At 36.2% G+C, this 20031-nt stretch overlaps 1 protein-coding gene across 1 annotated transcript in view; it reads right to left on the minus strand.

Moving 5' to 3' along the window:
* Positions 1–20031, minus strand: part of CPEB3 (cytoplasmic polyadenylation element binding protein 3) — a 95934-nt gene that overhangs the window by 75299 nt on the left and 604 nt on the right. The window contains exon 2 of the mRNA XM_086466709.1: positions 11953–12860. Coding sequence (XP_086322835.1) covers positions 11953–12860 — 908 coding nt within the window. The remainder of the gene's footprint in view (positions 1–11952; positions 12861–20031) is intronic.

Below are 20031 nucleotides of genomic sequence, written 5' to 3' on the forward strand. Positions count from 1 at the left end.
TATTAGATTTGGTTATAAGCCATCTGCTAACGTACTGGACCCAACAATCAGTTGGTACATTAATCATTTATTAACCCTTTACAAACGTACAGTTACTGTAAAGGTCATGTAGTAAATGGTAGTAACACTAGCTACCTACATGTTAGTTCACTAGTGCTTTTAACAAATCTCCTTCACAAAGTAAAATACTGCATTAAAGGATTTGCCTAAAAAAAGTTCTGAGTAGTACTCTCAAAAACACTTCCTTGTGAGACCACAGGGAACATAGGAATTTAATATATTAGATTTAAGGTTTCTGAAGTATAATCAGTTGACTGCTGTAAGGTCATACAACATTTCACTATTGTCTGTTACATGCTGCTAATTCTTACCTTATTTCCAGCTGTTTAACACGCGATAAACTTTACAAAGGAGTTTATATTCCTGTCTTTTACATTCTAGGTGTCTGCCTGATAAACTAAGCAGATACAAGCTCTCTTGGACCTCAATCAGTGCACTACCAGTAAGACAAAAACAAGAATTGCTCAGAGCAATTCAAGAGGAGCTTGCCATATAAGATTTAAAAAAAAAATATTACTGAACATGAGAAAAACATATTACTTGAACTAAAGCACAAATACTTTCTTTTAAACAAGGGCTACATTTTCTAGTAATTTTTTTTTTTTCATCTTAACACTGCCTTTTTAATACTTAACTGGATGGTCTGTAAAGATTGGATTTTTTGTTATTTTTTAGGTTAATAGGAAAGAAATAGAGAAATTTGAAAGTTAGAGAGAAATAGAAAAGAGAAAAAGAAAAGGGAAAAAGAACGACTGGATGGTCGTGTCATCAGTGGAAGGCAGGCTTGAAAAATCGAGATGGGCACCTTGCAATGCATTGTTCTTAGATATTCTAGAGCAACTTTGTAAGCCAAACTAAACATTTTTTTTAAATATTATTTTAAATATCTTCAGAAAAAAGCAATTGTACAAATAGAGCATAAAAAATAAATATAAAAATCCTTAAAAGAACACCATCCTGGGTGAAGGTAAAATTACACGTATAAATGAGAACACTCAGCATAGCTGAGCTGAGAAGATGGTCCAACAATACATGGCACAAGCTCCAAAACTATTCACCTATTCCATGCCTTTTTTTTTGTTTAAGTCTAAATGCTTTTAGGGTAAGAATTGTTCATTACATACATTGTATGACACGTAACTAAAATTAAATAGCATTTCCCAGTTAGATGCGAGTGAGAAAATTTTAGTAAATCATGATGATTACTGACTTTAGCATGAAATTAAAAACAGGAAACAAAAACCTGTCACCTCAGTTCCAACATTTAATTGTTTTTTTAATAAGGATAGAGGCAGAAGAAAACTGAGGTCAATGGAAGAGATAAGTATAGTAAGTTTAAGATTGAAGAAACATCCAGAACACCTTTTAGGATGTCAAGAAAGACTTTGTAAAAAGCCAAAACCCTGCAGAGTTCACACTTCAACACACACGCCCCATTGTAGTGAGGTATATAAAAATTGCTTTTTTTCGTTATGACTGTATAAAAGACTAAGCATAAGCACTAGTATCTTTGAAAGTTACAGAAACAACTGAAAAAAAAAAAAAACTAAATTTGAAAAATAACAAAAACTTGAAGTAAAATATATAACTAGTTTGGTGGTTCTAGTTCCTGTTCCTAAATTTAGTTTATCTACACATACAGTGTAATTAAACTAGACAGTAGTGATAATGTAGTACTACTGATAGTATAGTGAATATTTAAACTTTATCCTTCAAAATTAAGTCAAAATTACTGGGCTGGACTTTTTAATTCTTCTCAGGTAGGAATTACACAATCATTCAAGACAATATGGCAACTCTTCCCATTTTTTTCCCCCCTTGCTGATAACTATAAAACAGCAGCAGTAAAAGCCTAAAACTTTTCCATTACTTCAAGCAGAATGAAGCAGCAACTTCCAAACAGGAATTATGAATTTTCATTTAATCCAAAAGAATATTTCACCACTCAAATGTTTAAAATTAAATGTTTGTTACATTTTATTTTAGCAACTGTCAGAAGAAGCCATAACTCCAAAGACTTCCTTTAGGAAATAAATCTTACTCGTAAAAAAAGCCTTTACCACTCTAAGAACAAAACCAAGAAAGAAAGCTTTAGTGGATGATTTTCTTTGTTTTGAAGAGCCATTCTTATATGTAGAAGAGAGTAATCCAGAAACATAATACATTATAGATAGCATCACTTTCTAAAGTTGCCTGACATTTCTTATTAAAAGGTCAGCTTTAAGTTGCTTACAGTGTTGCCAAAAATAACTTTTTAGGGTGAATCTTTTTAGGATGGGTACTTTCTCAATAATTCTTCTGTGTAGGAAAGATGGATTTCACTAGAACATCCTTACAATTACGACATAAAAGAAAATTCACTATATATAAAAAATACATGTTAAGACATAATACTCTCCTCATTTTATGTCAGAAGTGGTTTTCTGTCAATCTCTGTGAAAATCCATCCCAAGTCACACAATCTGGAAGCTGAGTATGGAGACAGGGAAAAAAATCCGTTCAGCATGTCCAGACTAATTATCCCTTGGTTAAAATTTCTAAATTTCTAAAATTTAGAACTTCTAGCTAATATTTCTGAAAACTTCATTCTCTCTGAATTTATTTAAACCTACTTAAAACCCCTCATGCTATTAAGTTCGCACAGGAGTAATTCCCACAGAGTAAGTGAACACAGTTCAGCTTATGACTACAGGGGTTTATCAGGCCTTCCCCTGAAACTTGAAGCTTTGACATAGAAAGTGGAATAGGGAAGGCCAACTCAAACGAGAAGCCTCAGTAAAAAAGGGGATTGAAAAGCAGGAACAGAAAGAAGCAGAAGGGAAGTTTGAAAGGAGTGGAGTTGAACAGTTCAAGGCTGGATGAAAGAAAAAAAAGGGGCCATGCCCACAAAATTATGCTTCACCAAAATCTGAAACCCATTGACAGTATGTGCTCTGTACACACTAGCTTCATTAACTTTGTTAAACCAAGAACAGTCTGTACAGTTGATCAATAGATTGCAACTTGGCTGATGAATCACGTGAAGGTCATCATCCTAACATGTAACGGAATCTGTGGTTTTGCTTAAGTATTTTAGTTAACCTCTAGGAACTTAAATGAAAACTGCAATTCTTGCAAATTTTGCAAATCATAGAATCATTCAGGTTGGAAAAGTCCTTTGAGATCATCAAGTCCAACCATCAACGCTACTCTACCAAGTACACCCCTAAAGCATATCTCCAAGCACTACATCTAAATGACCTTTAAACTCATTAAGGGATGGTGACTCCACCACCTCCCTGGGCAGCCCATTCCAATGTCTAACAACCCTTTCAGTGAAAAATTTTTCCTAATGTCAAGCCTATACATGTACAAAAAAAAAAAAAAAAAAAAAAGGAAGTGCAGGAGTAAGACCTCCTGTGCAATTTAAATTCTACCATTTTGCATGAATAAACTATAGCTAAGTTTCAAAACTATTTTTCCAACAAAACCCTACCTCATCCAGTGCCCATCAGTGATGTTTTTGAATAATTAAGAGATTATTTGTTTATAAAAGTTCAATGTTGTTTTTTGCAGAATTTGAAAGTTGTACAGAGAACGACATAGACAGTTGAAGGAAGATAAAAGTGTTTCTTAATTAAGGAAATTAAATATTTTGCAACTAAGGAAATGAAATATTTTGCTTCTTTTCTCTTCCCTGATGAAAAGTTCTTAATTCCTGAATAATTGGCATGTAACTTAAACTACAACTTCTCACAAGTGACAATTTGTTTTCTTCTTTTTGGTGCCAAATTTGAGATCACACAAACACCAAACTTTGAGACAGTCAATGGATGTTCTGTTTTCAAAGAGCTATACATGACAAATATTTCAGAAAAACACCCAACTTTTTTAGTCTTCTCAGATTGGACACTGAGAAGCAAACAATTTCCCCAAACTCTGTGCCTCTTACTTGCATTCGTAGAATGGAGATCACACCACCCCTTCTCCTAACATTGTTGTGACAAAGCAGATCAATATCTACCCTGAACAGCAGAGTGCTTCTCTTCTTTAAGATCTCAGAAAAACTGACAATTTTATGTCTGGAATGAGTTTGAAAAGCATGTAATAAAGAGACAAAGCCACATTAAACAGTGAGGAAAAGGAAAGTATCAATCAGCTGTGTTTTACAAATGCTTCTGGAAACTTGTAGGAAAAGACAGAATCATATAATTGAAACTTATGAAAATGAAAATGTTGACCAAGTCTGAAGATACACAAGTGCAGTTTCTCTGGCATTTCACAACGTGAATTTTCAAAATTCTAAAATTTACAGGTAATAATAAAAAGATTATACAAATGAAGATCTATTTCTATACACAATAATAGTACATTCATCTACTGAGACATCTGCTTATTATCGATATGTACAATATTCTAATAATTGTTTAAAAGCAATGCTTTTGCGCTTCTCGTAAATTTCTACTAAATGAAACACCAAGAAATTAAAATAAGAAATAATGAAACAAAACATAGTAATGGTACCCTAAATTTTGTTACAAAATGTATGTCACAATAGCCTAAAAACTGAAAAGTCTAAACATGCTCTGACATACCTGCTAGGAAATGAAAATGTAAAACTATTACAACTCTCATAGTTGCTGAAAAAAATACAGGTGTAACTTAAGTAGGAAAAAAAGGCAAATTATCTCAATAACAGTAAACCCTACTTTGTCAATGTAGTTCTAAAGCAGGTGTTACTGAAAATTGATCACAGTTGGTTTTTGGAGAAAATGAACTGCTTATACATACACAGATATAGATTATCATTGTACACACATACATATTTTGCATACATTTATACACAAAATGATAATACTACTAGGAATGGAAAATGTTCCTAAAGCTTTGAAATAGGCATAGTTCATTTCTCTCACACTACATGTTCCACTTACTCTTGTTGCTGGGTAGAGGGTGAAAAAAATAATCTCTAAACACACGTGGACATTTAGAAAGCTTCCCTGTAAAAGGGAAGTTATTAGCCCACATAGCACAAGAAAGAGTCCAAAGGAAAATTTAGCTGACCCTATATTGAGTAAATGAGAATTAGAAAACTCTGTTTCCTGCCCTTTCTGAAATTTTATTTCTACCCACCATAACGAACAAGCAGGTTGAGATGAGAAATGGTAAGAACTAGTTTAGGCAGCATCTTGCAAAACTAAGCACTTCACTGGGCTCGTAATAGCCTAGAAGGGCACGTCAGTCTGATTACCCCTGAAGGAAGGCAGTCATTTCCATCCACTTCTATTGTTACTCCCAACTGAAGATCATACAAAATTTCTTTACCTAGCTTTTGATATCTTCTGACAAAAAACCCCATGATTTTTCTGGAATACAAGTGAACAATCCTCTTTCATGCCTAAAGAATATGGTGCTCTGTTTTCAGCAGTTAATTGCAACCAACAATTACACATGAAAAGCTTTCAATACTGATTTCTGGGAATTGAGAAGAGAGAGCGGGGGGGGGGGGGGGGGGGGGGGTGGAGGGGGGGGGGGCGGGAATAGGGAAAAGAGATACTTTTCCTATATAAAGTCTGCTAACTGCCATTATGCTAAAGGTCTTGAACAGATTCTTTTCCTTAAATAGCACATTACAATGATAAAAGCAAAAATCAAAGCAGCATGCTTATTTCAGGAAAAACAGTGAAGTTTGTAAAGGTCTTTATTTCCTGTAGGAGTTTATGCCACAATTTGGATAATGTTTTAATTTTGTAGTACAAGCATCTTCTATTTATGAATAGTATTTTCAAACTTGTAACACTATCTCAAGTGATCGGTAGGAAACAGAAAAACAAACAAAAGCCAGAGAGCCTTAGAGGCTCTCTCAAAGGTCATCACTGGATAGGTTTTGGTATGATGTTTTTCTCTTCAGCCTAATTTAGAAGTTTTTGAAAGCACAGTAGTCTATATCCAGTCCAAAAAGACTCAGATGTATACATAAGATATAAGATTACTACATAACTTTAAAGTAAGCAGTGCTATCTTTTAAACTTCCCTTTGGTATGCTTCAGCCAGAAATCACTCATGAGCGACCTTAATGAAAGGAGAGCTATTTCACCACTTGCTAAAGAAATGGAAATGTTCATCATACACTCCGCAAACTCATATTTTCTTCTTGAAAATCACCTGGAACAGGAAAATATTACTTTTCTAGGTCTCTCATCCCTTACAAGAGCAGCCTCTGGGAAAAAAAATGAAAACTAAGGAAGATGATCCAAGATGGGAAATAGCAAAATAAACTGCCATGCCCTTCAAATTCTCTTTTACCTCACTTCCCAAAGGAAAGACAGATAATTCCTTCATCGAATATTTTAAGACAAAATTATTGATGCATTGTTCTATATTAATACCTTTAATGTTTTTTATGAAGTCCTGCCTATATATGGAGTTTTTCAGAATATCAACTGCATACTGAACTCACAGCTTTGCTCTGCCTTCACTAACTTTGAGGGCTTATCTATGATTCAGCTGGTTACATAAAATAAACACATAATTAGTGCTCAAATCATCATACTTTAAATATGAAAAAGTCATGTGCTTTTTCTTCTGTACCACTACTATATTTTAATTAATTTGAAAATGCAGATATTTAGAACTCAATCAAATTTAAAATCTAACAAAAATTGTAAAATACTTCACAACTACTAAGACTAGAACATTGCTTGTATGTTACACTGGAAGACTACTGGGATACCATGACATGCGTTCTCACATTTTAGTATTCAGAATCAGGCTGCTTGTTGTGATAGTTAATAGTAACCACAGGAGCATGTAAGAAAGGAGGAGGAAAAAAATAGAAAAGCAGACTAAGTTACTTCCACAATGACTAGGTCCTTTTTTTTTTTTTCTCTTCTTTTTTGTGTTCATAAAGTTGCATGCTGACAGGACTTGTGTGCCATAATGTAAGAAAAATTAAGATCAGACTACATGTTAAGAAATAGTTTTCAAGATACAACACTACCTACTAAACTGTCAGGAAGCCAGAGCTCAGAATGTCAAATTTAGACTAAATAGTGTTTTAAAAATTAATCTTCAAATAGACTTATTGCATAGAATTATTTCTGTTTTTAAAAAAAAAAAAATCTAGATTTAAACAATGGCTTTAAAATGACAGTCAGAGTGTACTAGCCAGTAAACCTCCTTCACTCATAAATATAAAACCATATTTGTTACACTCCTGAATGTTTTAATACCTGAACTCATTCTAATTCAGTCATAATTTTTAATACAAATACACACACACATATATATGTATAGATGAGATATCCTAATATGCATTTCAGGTTACGGTAGTGTTAAGAAACAGAACTATGACAAATAAGCTACAGCCAGTTCATCGCCTATGAAGAAGTTAGCACAAACATTATAGAATTGAATTTCAGAGTGTATTTCGTATTCTTTTCCCTAGGACTTGGAATCAAAAATTACTCTGCATTAGTTTACTGCATAAGCATGTATATTCATATGTATGTGTGTGTATGCACATAATTTATTTTTAGTATCAATCTGCATTGGCATGGAGAAAGCTAAGTAAGGGCTAATAACACAGGCCTGAAGAACTTCAAATGTTTAAAGAAAGCAGCTTCTTAAAGAGCTGCCTATTAATCATCAACCAAAAGGCACACTGGAATTATAAACATTATACAGTGGCCATTCCCTTGCCCTTCATTTCACTCAAAGAACTACGGTGGGTTTAGTACAACACAAGGTACTTGTGCCAGCTAATGTATCACTAATTAATGTATCTATATCTAAATGTATAAATATATTCATACAAACATATATTTATGCATATATACTTATATTTGTACACAAACTTGCTGCCAGTTTACATTCGCTTTTTGTTTAGGTATGAAATAATGAAATTATATATCATTTCTAAATTTAGCTTATAATTTTATCTGGGTCTGGACTAATTCCTAATGAAATAAATGAGGAAAAAAACCACACACTAAAACACCTCCCCCAAAAAAACCATTTCTCAGTCTGCCTGCAAAAGATAGCATATTAAAACTGTCTTTATCCACAACATATACCACCTTATTTATTTCTACTAGAGAAGTATTTATCAGTAAAGCTGCCAAGAATGACTCGATGTACGCCAGAATCTTCAGAGCACCAAATTGCTATGCATTTTTCAAATCAAAAACTTGTAACCGTGTATTTTTTATTGTTTCTAAAGAACATTACTTAGAAAGGAAAACTTGGAACAATTTCCGGGAAATTGTTATAGTGCTGCTGTTATTAAAAATCCACTGGATAGACTTCCTTAATTAGCATACTGGTCTCCATACATTTAATTCCTTCTCTATCTTCTCCACCGTAAAGAGAATTTCTTATCCATGCTTCCAAGGGTCTATTTCAGGCACTATCAATCCTCCTAACCCCACGAGCTGTGTCCCGATATCTTCATATGGCCAAAAGCCAAAAGAAATGCACTATTTACCTGAGAGAAGTGAAGGAAAATAGAATTCTGAGGGCAGCTCAGAAGCACAAGATGACAATAGGCTCTCTTGAAGTCCCATTACTCTGCTGTAAAAAGGAACTGAACCATTGCCTAAGTCCCAGGGAGAATCAATTGATGTCAGTCTTAAATGCCAGCAATGAGGATCACCTAGCATAATGGCACAACACCACTGCTTATCACATGACAATCACAACAGAGGACCTTCACCTGAACTACTCAGAAGCCAAAGAATATTCAGAAGAACAAACTGGCCACATTTCTATATTTCATATCCAGCCTTGTTCCACACTTGTTCCTCTGATGTTATCTCCAACTCTTATTTGCTACATTACATTTCATTCCAGACCAATTGCTTCTTTCCTTCTCCCTTTCAACGATCAGCTTTATATCTTCAACTTTTTTTTATGCAGTATAATCAATTTCCCACTAAGTTTATGAAATTAGTCTCCTTCAAAGCATTTTTAGTTGCCTTTCAACACCAATCACAAGGCAGCCGCCAACAGAATTCCTACTAATTGATATTTTAAATCTTCTGATATGTTCTGCAGCACTCCTTGGGACAGAGGCCGATTGGTTTTGACATACAAGGTGCACTAATGTATTACTCGAATTCGTGGATGAAGACATCCAGCATATTGTTTTATATATATGTTCTTAAGAAAAACATTTTCAAATTCAACATTTTTCCTAGAACTAGGTATATCAGTAGCTGAGTATCAACTGTCTTCAAATATTACAGACTCGGAACACAAACTTTGATTATAGAAGTTTTCTGCTTAAAATATTTGATCACTGCATAGACCTGAATTAAAAAATAGGTATCAGTGATGTTAATTCAGCTGGTGAACATATTAATATTTTTCTTTTTCATTAGAACATTGTGAGCTTCCTATCTTATTAAGGGATTAATTAAACATAAGCCACAAATTTTAAAAAGTCTTGTAATCTCAACATAAAAGAACAGGTTAGCACAAAGAACTCGCTAATGTGCATTAACGTGTTGCTAGCAAGTTTACCGAAAGGTATTTCTGAAGCAGATCAGAAACACTCAGTTATGAAGGGTGGCAGATGTACATGGATAAACCTGCCAGAATTACTTGATAGTGCTGACAAGCAGAACTTACTGTGTCAACATATTGCCCAATTTCGGGAGTGGGGGTGGGGAGTGAGCAGTAGTGCAACCAGAACCCAGGCAGCAAATATTAAACTCTTACATGAATTTGAATTTCATTTTGGTCAATGTAAATAAACAGTTGCCTATTATCAATAGCATGGTTTCAAGACTTCTTTGGCAAATTGTTAAGTATAGAAGCAATCAATGCTAACCCAGATTACAATCTTGTATGCAAAATTTGGCAACTTGTATTAAAAAGAGCCTAACAGAGAAAAAAATACAAGTCTTCTGAGCCTCTGAAATCAGACTGTTATTCCAGCTGGTGCTGAGAGTAGTCTAAGAATTTGCCTTCAATTGAACACGAAAATACCAGGTTAAAATCACAGAGAAGAAAACAAGTTTCCAAATTTACATGTTAGCTAATACCTTAGCTTTTAAAAAACTTAATTTTAAAATCAAAGTAAGTTTTCTTATAAACATCTGTCTGCTTTATTTCCTAGTGATGGCTAAATATCTGCTAGTTTAATTTGTGACAAGTTACGGCCACAATAGTAAAGTTGTATATTCATTAAATCTCACCAACCAAACCACAGAAAGACCACCATTTACTGTTGTTTTCCCTACTAATTCAAATTTATCAGAATCTGTACCATCTTACACGTAGACAATTTAAATAAAAGAAAAATTGTAAATTGAAACACATTTCCCACTCCTAAAAAACAAACAGGAGCTACATTCATTAGCTTTTGTGTTGCTGTGCTCTGTGCGACATAGTAGTTTCACCAGGCATATTGTATCTAAAGTATAATCTTTCTCCAGACTTCAGTGCTTCAGAGACATTGACCAGCAGTTCACCAGAAGCCACTCCGCCTTCATTTAGAGTAGCCAATAAAAAATTAGCAACTCTCCCTTTAAACAGAATGAAGCAGCAAAATGAAATTTCAGGGCTGACTATAAGGTGCCCTCTTTGAATGGGACTGGAAAGTGCACAGGAATGCATATATTTTACTTCGACAATCTCTTAAAGTAATCAGGGAGGTGGTGGGGAGTTTGACTATTTATTTTTTTTACTTTGTTTCTAATACCAAGTGTCAATCTGGATGCTATGCTTACCATATTGATAAGTTAAAAATGTTTGAGAGTTCATACTTTGTTGAGAAAGCAATTACCTAAGGAGAAAGCATGTATGAATGATTTCACTGTATTTCAAAATAGAAAATGTTGATTTGTCTGAGACCAAAAAAGCTCGCCTAGAAGAAATTTGATATTCACTTTGCCTTGTATAGATATAACTGCAAGTGCACGCTCTGCTTTTTTCACCTTAAAATGGATTTCACACCATGACAGGTTTCATTCTGCATTAAAATTGCAAATCTTCTATGTGGCCCAGTTTCAGCTGCAATTGATCTGCTTTGTCGTCATAGATAAAAAAAAACAGTGAAGGGCACTGCAGCTTTAAATATTTCAGAGCTATGTAGCTAGTAAATAGACTCCATTGCAATATGGCTCTGAAGGTCGTGTCCTATTGTCTCTTTTCTCTGCAAATATTTTGAACAGCATAAAATGGTTTATTCAATACAATACCTCCCTGCTATTTCTAAATCACGTCAATTGTATTAGGCATTTCCTTACTGGAAAGGACAGATACGCCACTCTTTCCATCCACACCCACACTGCTTCTATATCTATTCAAAACGTCCACTGTGAATATAACAGCAGGGGTGTACATATCAGATGTATACAGCTTTTCATACGCATACCTTATATGAACAGACTCCCCGTCAAATCCCACCATAACATAAGGACAATTAGTTATTTCAATGGTGATAAAATAATGAACTGGATTTCAGGTCAAGAAGCATCTTTACTTAAAATTAACAGGCCAGATAGAAAACTGAAGCCAGCAATTTTAACATCTCCCATTTCTCACAAAAAAAAAACCCCACAACACACAGCATCAAGAGAACGTAGTCTGCTGAACCTGTTTTTCATAAAGAACGCTACTGCCTTTCGGATGCTAAGAAAAAAAACAACAAAACCACCCCAAAAGCCCTGTCATATTTAAGAATAAGTTACAAGAAAAATAATACCATAAATCTTAAGCTAGAATTCCGAATCTTTGTGTACGCACTCCCTGGATCAGTCCCACTTCTTTCATATAAGGTGACTATTCAATGCAAATACAAGTTATGGAGATGTCTCTCAGGTAGAACAGTAACATGAAATACACCCCTGCAAAAAATACAACTCTGCGATAGCTGTCACCATGTAGAAGGTGCACGTAGTCATTTACCTGAAAAGGCAACAGATTGTTGCCATTGTCCGTCCTGAACGCGTTGTCTTCCATCCAGGATTTGGGGGTTAAGGGTGCAGCCCGTGGGAACTTCGGAGGGGCAATGACATTGCTGGAGAATGGTTTTTTAAGGGGTGAAATGGGATTGAGGGGGGAGGGTACGCCGACCCCCACTCCCACACCAACCCCCACTCCAACTGCCCTTCGAGGGTCCCTACCAGCCTGCAGCCCACCCCAAGGGTTGGAAGGTGTACTCCAAGCCGCATTTTGATGATTATTCCAGCTGGAGGAGGAAGAAGAGGAGGCAGAAGAGGAAGACGGTTTGCTGGTCATGATGGGCTGATGGCTGTAAGCAGCATTTCTCTGGGCGAAAGGTGCCTGATTAGGGCTTACAGGTGACCTCCGCTGCTGCTGCTGCTGAGCTTGCTGCTGCTGCTGCTGATGTTGGTGGTGTTGAGTCTGAGCTAGGCCAATTTGTGGTGAGAAAGTGCCACCAAATACAGGGTTGACATGGTGTGGAAAATTCTGGAAAAGCATTGTCCCATTGACTGGAGTAATCCCTTGGAAAAAGCTATCATCCACCGTGTTTGTGGTCCCTGTAGACCAGGTGCTGCCGAAGGAGGGAGACAAGGAGGTGCCGGCTGCAGGTTCTTGTTGAGGCTGGTGAAAGCTTAAGCCAGGCAAAATGGGAGACTCCATCTGCATCTTCTCCTTGCTATTTTGGGAAGGAGCCGATGTGCCGATACTAGTCACTGAACTGTTGTCTTCTGGTTTGGGTGTCTCCGACGAGATGGGTGTAGAGGGGGCTTCTGCTGAGTTTGGATCTTGCTGCTGCTGCTGCTGCCGCTGCTGCTGGGGCTGGGCTTTGCTTTTGTCCATCAGTAAATCATCCTGCATGGTTTGCGCAGCTGAAACAGTAGGGGAAAAAACCACAAAGACAGATTATTAACATTGTCACTCATACTACAAACCAGGCTGTTTTAATCATTTGCCGGCCAAAAATCTCGTCCTATTGCTAGTGCAATATGCTACAGCAAATTGCAAGGCAAACCCGTAATCTTCCCCCTCCCCCATTTAGGAATATGTAACCTTTGATCGTGCCAGTTTGCCTTTAAAATATATTTTAAGATGCTTCACCCTTTTTGATGCCTTGTTTCCCTTCAGTCTAAATGAGAGATGTGCTTATAGGGCAGAGATATACAGCAATTTCGCCACGTCTCTTTTCTCTTACACCGGAACTCAGAGCTCTCACCCTGCAATGAGAAACTGATTCTGGTTCCTGTTTTTCCAAGCACCCTCCTCCTCCTCCACCTCCTCCCCCTGGTTATTTGCATACGTCAATAAATACTGCTGCGTCCTTCAGCAAGGTTAAAAAGACACCAGTCTTCGCTCTTCTCCACCCCCTTTTCTATTAGGGGACCTTTAAAGGAGCCGGGTACCGATTTTCCTTAACTAACAAACAAGCTTTCAATTATTTAAATTCATGAGGGAGAAAGCACCCACGAAACCTCGCACTGATACGGGAGCGGTTCTTAGCTGCACAATCGTCTTCTGGCCTTTTTCTGCCGCACAGCTCGCTGCTTGCGTAGGGCTTGAGAAGCGATCGCAGTGACCAGCGCGGGGGGGGGGGGGGCGGGGGGCGGTGATTTGAGACACTTCATGTACAAAGCCACCGATGAGTGCTACGTCTGCCTTCAGTGACCTTACGATCTTTCCGTGTAAAACGCTATTTTACATCAAAGCAGTCCTTTGCTGAAAGGTATTCCTATATATATATGAAATCATCAGTAATTTGTTCATTTGAAAAAAAAAAAAAAAAAAGAAAAGGTTAAAATGAGCAGATCTGGGAGGTATTATTAGACTATGATGTTTCTGATGCTTTCAGAATGAAAAATAAAAATGGGACAAATCGAAATACTTAAAATAGAGACATGCCACATTTTAAGAGCCATCTTTATATGCACAAGACAAAGACTAGTGATGCAAATTATTTGCTAAATCAATACGTAAGTTTAAACTTTTAAAAGTAAATGTATGTAGAACAGTTGAGTCTTATAGCTGCTAGAAAAGGTGCTTCATATGAAAAAGGACAGATCACATAATTTATTATTTTGAAACACAATAGTACTAATGCATATACAGACATCAATTAATAGCAATTGTATGAAGCTAGAACAGGAACCTCCACGTTTTGCAGACTTTTAGTCAATTGAGGAGACCATTCTAAACCTCAAAAGTATTTTAAATGAGCCAAAAATCACTTACTTTGAGTAACTATGTGAAAGGTCGTCATCACTGAATACCTAATCACATTTCTATTGAGTTAATCATATGACACGTACATTTCTAAGATTGCATTTTTTAGGATTGTTGTTTTAATGTAACAAAATAAAGTTAAGCCAAATCAATTAACTGTTTAAGAAAGGTGGCAAAGAGTGAAATCAATGACCCTCTCCTTTCTGACAACAGTTTTCAGATGGTCCATGTGTATCTTTAACATTTTTTACTTCTTTTAAATCTCTTCTGAGCCATACACACACTTTTTATTTAAAATTAATGTCAGGACAGGTTTCTGCTACCAATTAAGTTACTGCTCATGCTCCCTCTTATTTACCTGTTCAATATGTAAACGAACCAACAAGGGTTCATGAACAGACTATGCAGTAAGATAACATCAAGGCAAGCTCCTAAGAAGAATGGAGTAAAGTATTGCATCTGTAACAGGCGGCTCTGCTGCTGCTGCTGGGGGTGCAGAAAACCTTGTGAGGCAGTTTAAAGCAATACTGCAGTAAGTCGTCATATACCAAGCTCTGTGTAGCTTTCCATTAGCTTCATTTCTATCAAAATCACTATTACTCCTAAGGCTACATAAAATTACTGATGATTCCACATCAGAGAGAGAAAAAGATTGTATCTATCCCTCCCCCGGTTCTGAGCTATCAGTATAAAAATACATCTAGAGAGAAAAACAGCAGCTGAAAAATCCTGTCGTCAATACAGTATATTTAAATCAGTTAGTCACCAGGTTATCTATAGTGGCTAGCACAGCAATTGCTTCAAATATGTACCTTGACTTAGTTAACTGTTTTTGAACTTTATCCTAAGGACTGTAATCCACATTCATTTTCATATTGCTTCTTAAAGGTAAAAATCACTGCACAATTCAACCCTCTCGTCAAGGTCAAGACCTACCTTTAATGGATGGAGGCAGTCTGAATGGAAAAACACTGGATAATAAATTACTGTGAAAGACAGGCCAGCCAATGTCTAATGTTGGACTAATATGCAGTACCTCTTTATTATTTGCTGGTGTAAGTATTTGTACAAACTCACAATCCAGTACAGGAAATCTATATCCCCACAGCAATACCAGCTCCATTTGCATGCAGTAACCCACGCAGTCAACACAGAAATTTTTAAGGAACAGTTACCTTTGGATTTTCTGTATTTAAAGAGCAACAAAATGACAGTATATGTATTTTCTTCTTTCAGGTTTGGTATATGACAAATAGCTGACCACTCTGGCAAGAGCACTTTGACAACTGGAAGCTTTCAGCGCATGCTCTCCCAAGGAATCATGGGGTTTGAAGTCTTATCTATAGATGGCATTTCACTGCTGCCTGTCCGGGAAGGAAGAGGGTTCAAAAGGATAAAACAAACAAACAAAAAAAACAAACTCCAACACACGTGCACACTCCCTCTTTCCAGGAAAAACTGCTGCAATCTGAATCACCGGCTCTGACAAAATAAATATCTGTCAGATTGAGCTGAAAGTGAGTAACTAAATAAGAGCTTTTAACAGTTTAATTTATAAGCCCACATCAAATAGCTACATACTCAGAACAACAATCACTAGACAAAGAAGTAGTTCTAGTATTTCCAAACTTCCTTCCAAATTCAAACTTCCAGTATAAGAAATTAATTATAACTCATACCAGCTGTAACATACATAGCTATTACAAAGGAAATTGTGTCACGTTGCTTAGCTGAAGAAAATATTAAACGATCACCTGTCATAACACAATTTCTAAAAATATTCTGACACTCAAACACAAATAGGTCGAGTATGAAGATTTAAAACAAATCAAAATCAGCACATAGGTGAAAAGTTGTACTATTTGAATAGTTTCCAATCCAAGTTGCCACTTTTTCTTTACTGCATTGTTGCTACTACACTGAAAATTCTATCAAAAAATAAGCTACTCAGAAAAAGGAGAAGGCACAAATTTTGCTATTTAGCATTCCATCTACTCTGCACACAGTGGTTCTATGTTTCAGCTACCTCCCTTTCACTACCCACTATCCATATCTCCAACCTCCACATCAATACACAGTGTGACAGGACTTCCTCTCATAAGATAGTAATATTTTGATGATTAATACAGGTCAGGTAAAAAGTATTTGGAATTTCACTTACTAGCACTTGTGTTCCATCTTGTACTGGTCCCTGAATTATTCTGGATATTTATTCTGGGTAATTATTCATAATACTAATTATTCGGGACTAAATACTAATGCTTGTATGGAAATTGCATAGTCAAAATCAGAAGTGTTAAAAATATCAGTGTTTAATAAAAGTTCAGGCTGATTTTTCAAAGGATGAAATATGCATAGCTTTATGGGTGAAAGAGATGACTAGAGCTAAGAAATAGAAATTAGGGCAGTTGAAAATGAGTTGTTAAAATACTTATGTCTCTGCTTTTTACAGTCTGTTTATGTTGGACTGTATGGTCTGCTTGCCTTAAATCAACGCTGTAATTAAGAGTTTCTCAACACATGCTCTAACCTGTTTGTGCTACTCTGAATCATTAAGGGCAGGAAAACTGCTTTCTTACAGCAGCTGAAAATACCTAATTTGTTGAAATACCCCAGCTATCACAGGGCTGGCTCTAGGCATTCTATATCCCTCCTTTATGTCCCTGTTTACTTCTGGGTTAGTGCTTTCCAGATGATTTGAGGATTCATGTGGAAGGGACCACACCCCTACTGTCAGTTCTTTCCGGGAGACAGCTTTGCTTTGTAGATCAATTATTAAGATAAGGAGCTGCTCATTACGATATTCACAAATGGAGAAGCACTCCAGAACTAAAGAAAATCAGGACATAAAGACTGGTTTTGACCAATTAACCACTAGAAGAAAATAATTTTTTGTTTCTACCAGCCAACTCTTTCATAACTGGAAGTTAAAAGACAATAACAACAGCTGTATCAGAACACAAGAGCTTAATTCAATCTAGTATATGAATTACTTAACCTGGGCCAGTTCCAAAGAAACAAATGTAAGAAAGGTCCAAATAAGCCTAGCTAACTCAATTAACATTGTACTGAGTGAATTTTTATTTTATGAAATCCATTATGAAGCAATTTAAGCCTACTATGACTAACAAACCATGCTAGTCTTTTTGCCAGAAAGTTAAATGTTACGTTACTGAAAAATTAGTTTTACTGTAGAAACATTTTTCTCAGGTTAGATTTGTTTAATTTTAGCTTAATTGAGGGCTCCTTGGCTTTTTAAAGATGGAATCAAGTAGAAAAAAAAATGCCTAACTGATCTTTTAATTTAATTTTACATATTACTATCACAACAGTTAAAATGCAGTTTTGCCAAAATAGAATACTTCCATATTTGCTAGGTTACTTAGCTTTGTTGAAAACAGTGAATAATTCCAACAGTCTTAGCGTTGTCAGATCAAAAGAATTGTATTAAGGTACTGCTCCTTCATTATTCGGCCTCTTTTCCAGGTCTTGCTGAAATAGTGAGATATATATTTAACATACCTCCATATTATTCTTACAGGAATTGCTTGACAACTTCTTTATTAAGCTTAAATTTGTATAAATTCATATTCAAACAATTTAGTATTTTGATATAAATCTGATAGCCAAATTTAGGGCTCAATTTTAAGCCTTAAATAGCTTATATTGGTTTTGGCGATTTTCATTAAGTTCTGTACTTGCCTTCAAAAGTGAAGCTTTATTTAATTCAAAATGGCTGCCATTTCCAGTTAGTGTCATGAGGCTGAACTCAGTCAAATCTCAATTAGTAGCAATCATTTTCCTTCACTTCGCATTGCCGAAAGGGAGTCTGTTCCCAGAAGAGTTCTCTCTGGGCTCAAATGCAGCTACTACCAGGTGAGGGTAAGAGAGGACAGAGTGAGACAGTGCAATGAACATCACAGAGACAGAAGGAAGGAACAAAGCAAGAATCTATTAAGGGATGATATGGGAAGCAATAGTTTAAAAAAATAGTAAAAAAAACATGAGGCAACCTGAGATTGTAGTGGAAATTGTCAATGCAAAGAAGGAAGCATAAAGAATAAAAAGCAGAAAGAAAATGAGGAGAAAAAGGGGATAAGGGAGAGTGAATTGAAGGAGATTGCTGGGTAGAATGAAGCAAACATTTGAATAGAGCAGCTGCATATCCGGTCTGGTTAAGCGGAAGAGATGAGGATGGAATGACAACTCTTGCTCTGTCAGGGAAGAGCAGGGTTTTTTTCTCAAATTTAGAAACAGTTAGTTATATATGTTTTTTAGGATCACATTTTGATTCTGAGAAGAGACAAATGGAGAACACATGCCCCAAGATGTCTACCAAACTCCTGAACAATAAAAAGGCACAAATCACCTTTAAATTTCAGGATCTTTAAACTACTTATGGGACATTACAAGGCTTGCCATTATAGAATCACAGAATAGTTTGGGTTCGAAGGGACCTTTAAAGGGCATCTAGTTCAACCTCCCTACAGTGAGCAAGAACATCTTTAGCTACGTCAGGTTACTCAGAGCCCCGTCCAACCTGGCCTTGAATGTTTCCAGGGATGGGGCTTCTGCCACCTCTCTGGGCAACCTGTCCCACCCTCATCATGAAAAATTTCTTCTTTATGTGCAATCTAAATCTACCCTCTTTCAGTTTGAAACCTTTACCCCTTGTCCTATCATGTTTTTATGTATCCTACTATGTATTTATATTTCATGTTTGAAAAAAAAATAATAATAATTAAAATGTCCAAACCTACCAAGTATTCGCTATTTGACCTGATATTCAAGTTTTGTTCAGTCTTGTCATCTCTCCCTGTGCCAGCGGTAGAGCAAAGCAGCTGGCTGTGTCACAGGCTGCTCTTCAGCCTTGAATGGTAGCCAAGTGATCCTGGGTTTTGGTTACATTTCTTCAGGTAAGTAATGTTTACAGCCATTATTGCTCATCATGACCTCATAGCTTTACCCTAAATGGCAGGCAATTATCATATGCCTCCAAAGCAAAAAATACAGAAACTGCAAAAATCACATAATCCTAAGAATAAAACCAGATCCCTTATTTCCATTTGTAATGTTTGAAAATAAATATACAAAACCTAAGCATTTGGCTAGTCTAGCTGATCAGTGCTCTGGTCAATAGACAATGCACTTATTCCAGACCAAGATTAGGAACCAGAAACTCTGGTATCTAATATTGCTCTTATGTTTCATGAACAGCTGTAACTGGGACAGTGTGTATTAGGTTCTCTTCCAGGAAGTCATGCCCATATGGTTTACTTAGGCCACTGTACATCCAAGACTTCTCAGCAATGCAAGCAAAACTGAATTTTACTGTCCCAGGAATAAATACAACATCAATTTTCTGGGGCAGGATGTCAGCCTGATGTCTTCTTCCTACCTGCTTCCATACATACTTCCGGTAAAGAACATTTACAACATTGTAACTACTTTAGCATTCTTGTTTGTGATACTTGTAACAAATAGAAAATAAACATCATCCCTACTCTATACATACACTATAGCTTACAAGTCCAAGTCCAGATATTTTACACACATTTTTACAACACTTTTCTCTCAACAAAGACTGAGAACCAGACTGATTTTTCCCTAACTATAGCAGCATGGTCAAAGAATCCAGTATATTCACTAAAGTCTCCTTCCTACCCTACCTGATCCTTGTAGTCATGTATATCCACCATACAAATGCTACTTGTCTTGACGAAGAACAGAGGTAGGTTGATGCAGCTATGCAATTGGGGAGTTGGCCCTGCAAATTACTGCCTTGTACAGCAACTGCAGCATAACAAAGTTGTAATTTACACA

The sequence above is a fragment of the Leptosomus discolor genome, chromosome 6 (genome assembly GCF_034619465.1).
Source record: "Leptosomus discolor isolate bLepDis1 chromosome 6, bLepDis1.hap2, whole genome shotgun sequence".
In the NCBI taxonomy this organism is placed as follows: domain Eukaryota; kingdom Metazoa; phylum Chordata; class Aves; order Leptosomiformes; family Leptosomidae; genus Leptosomus; species Leptosomus discolor.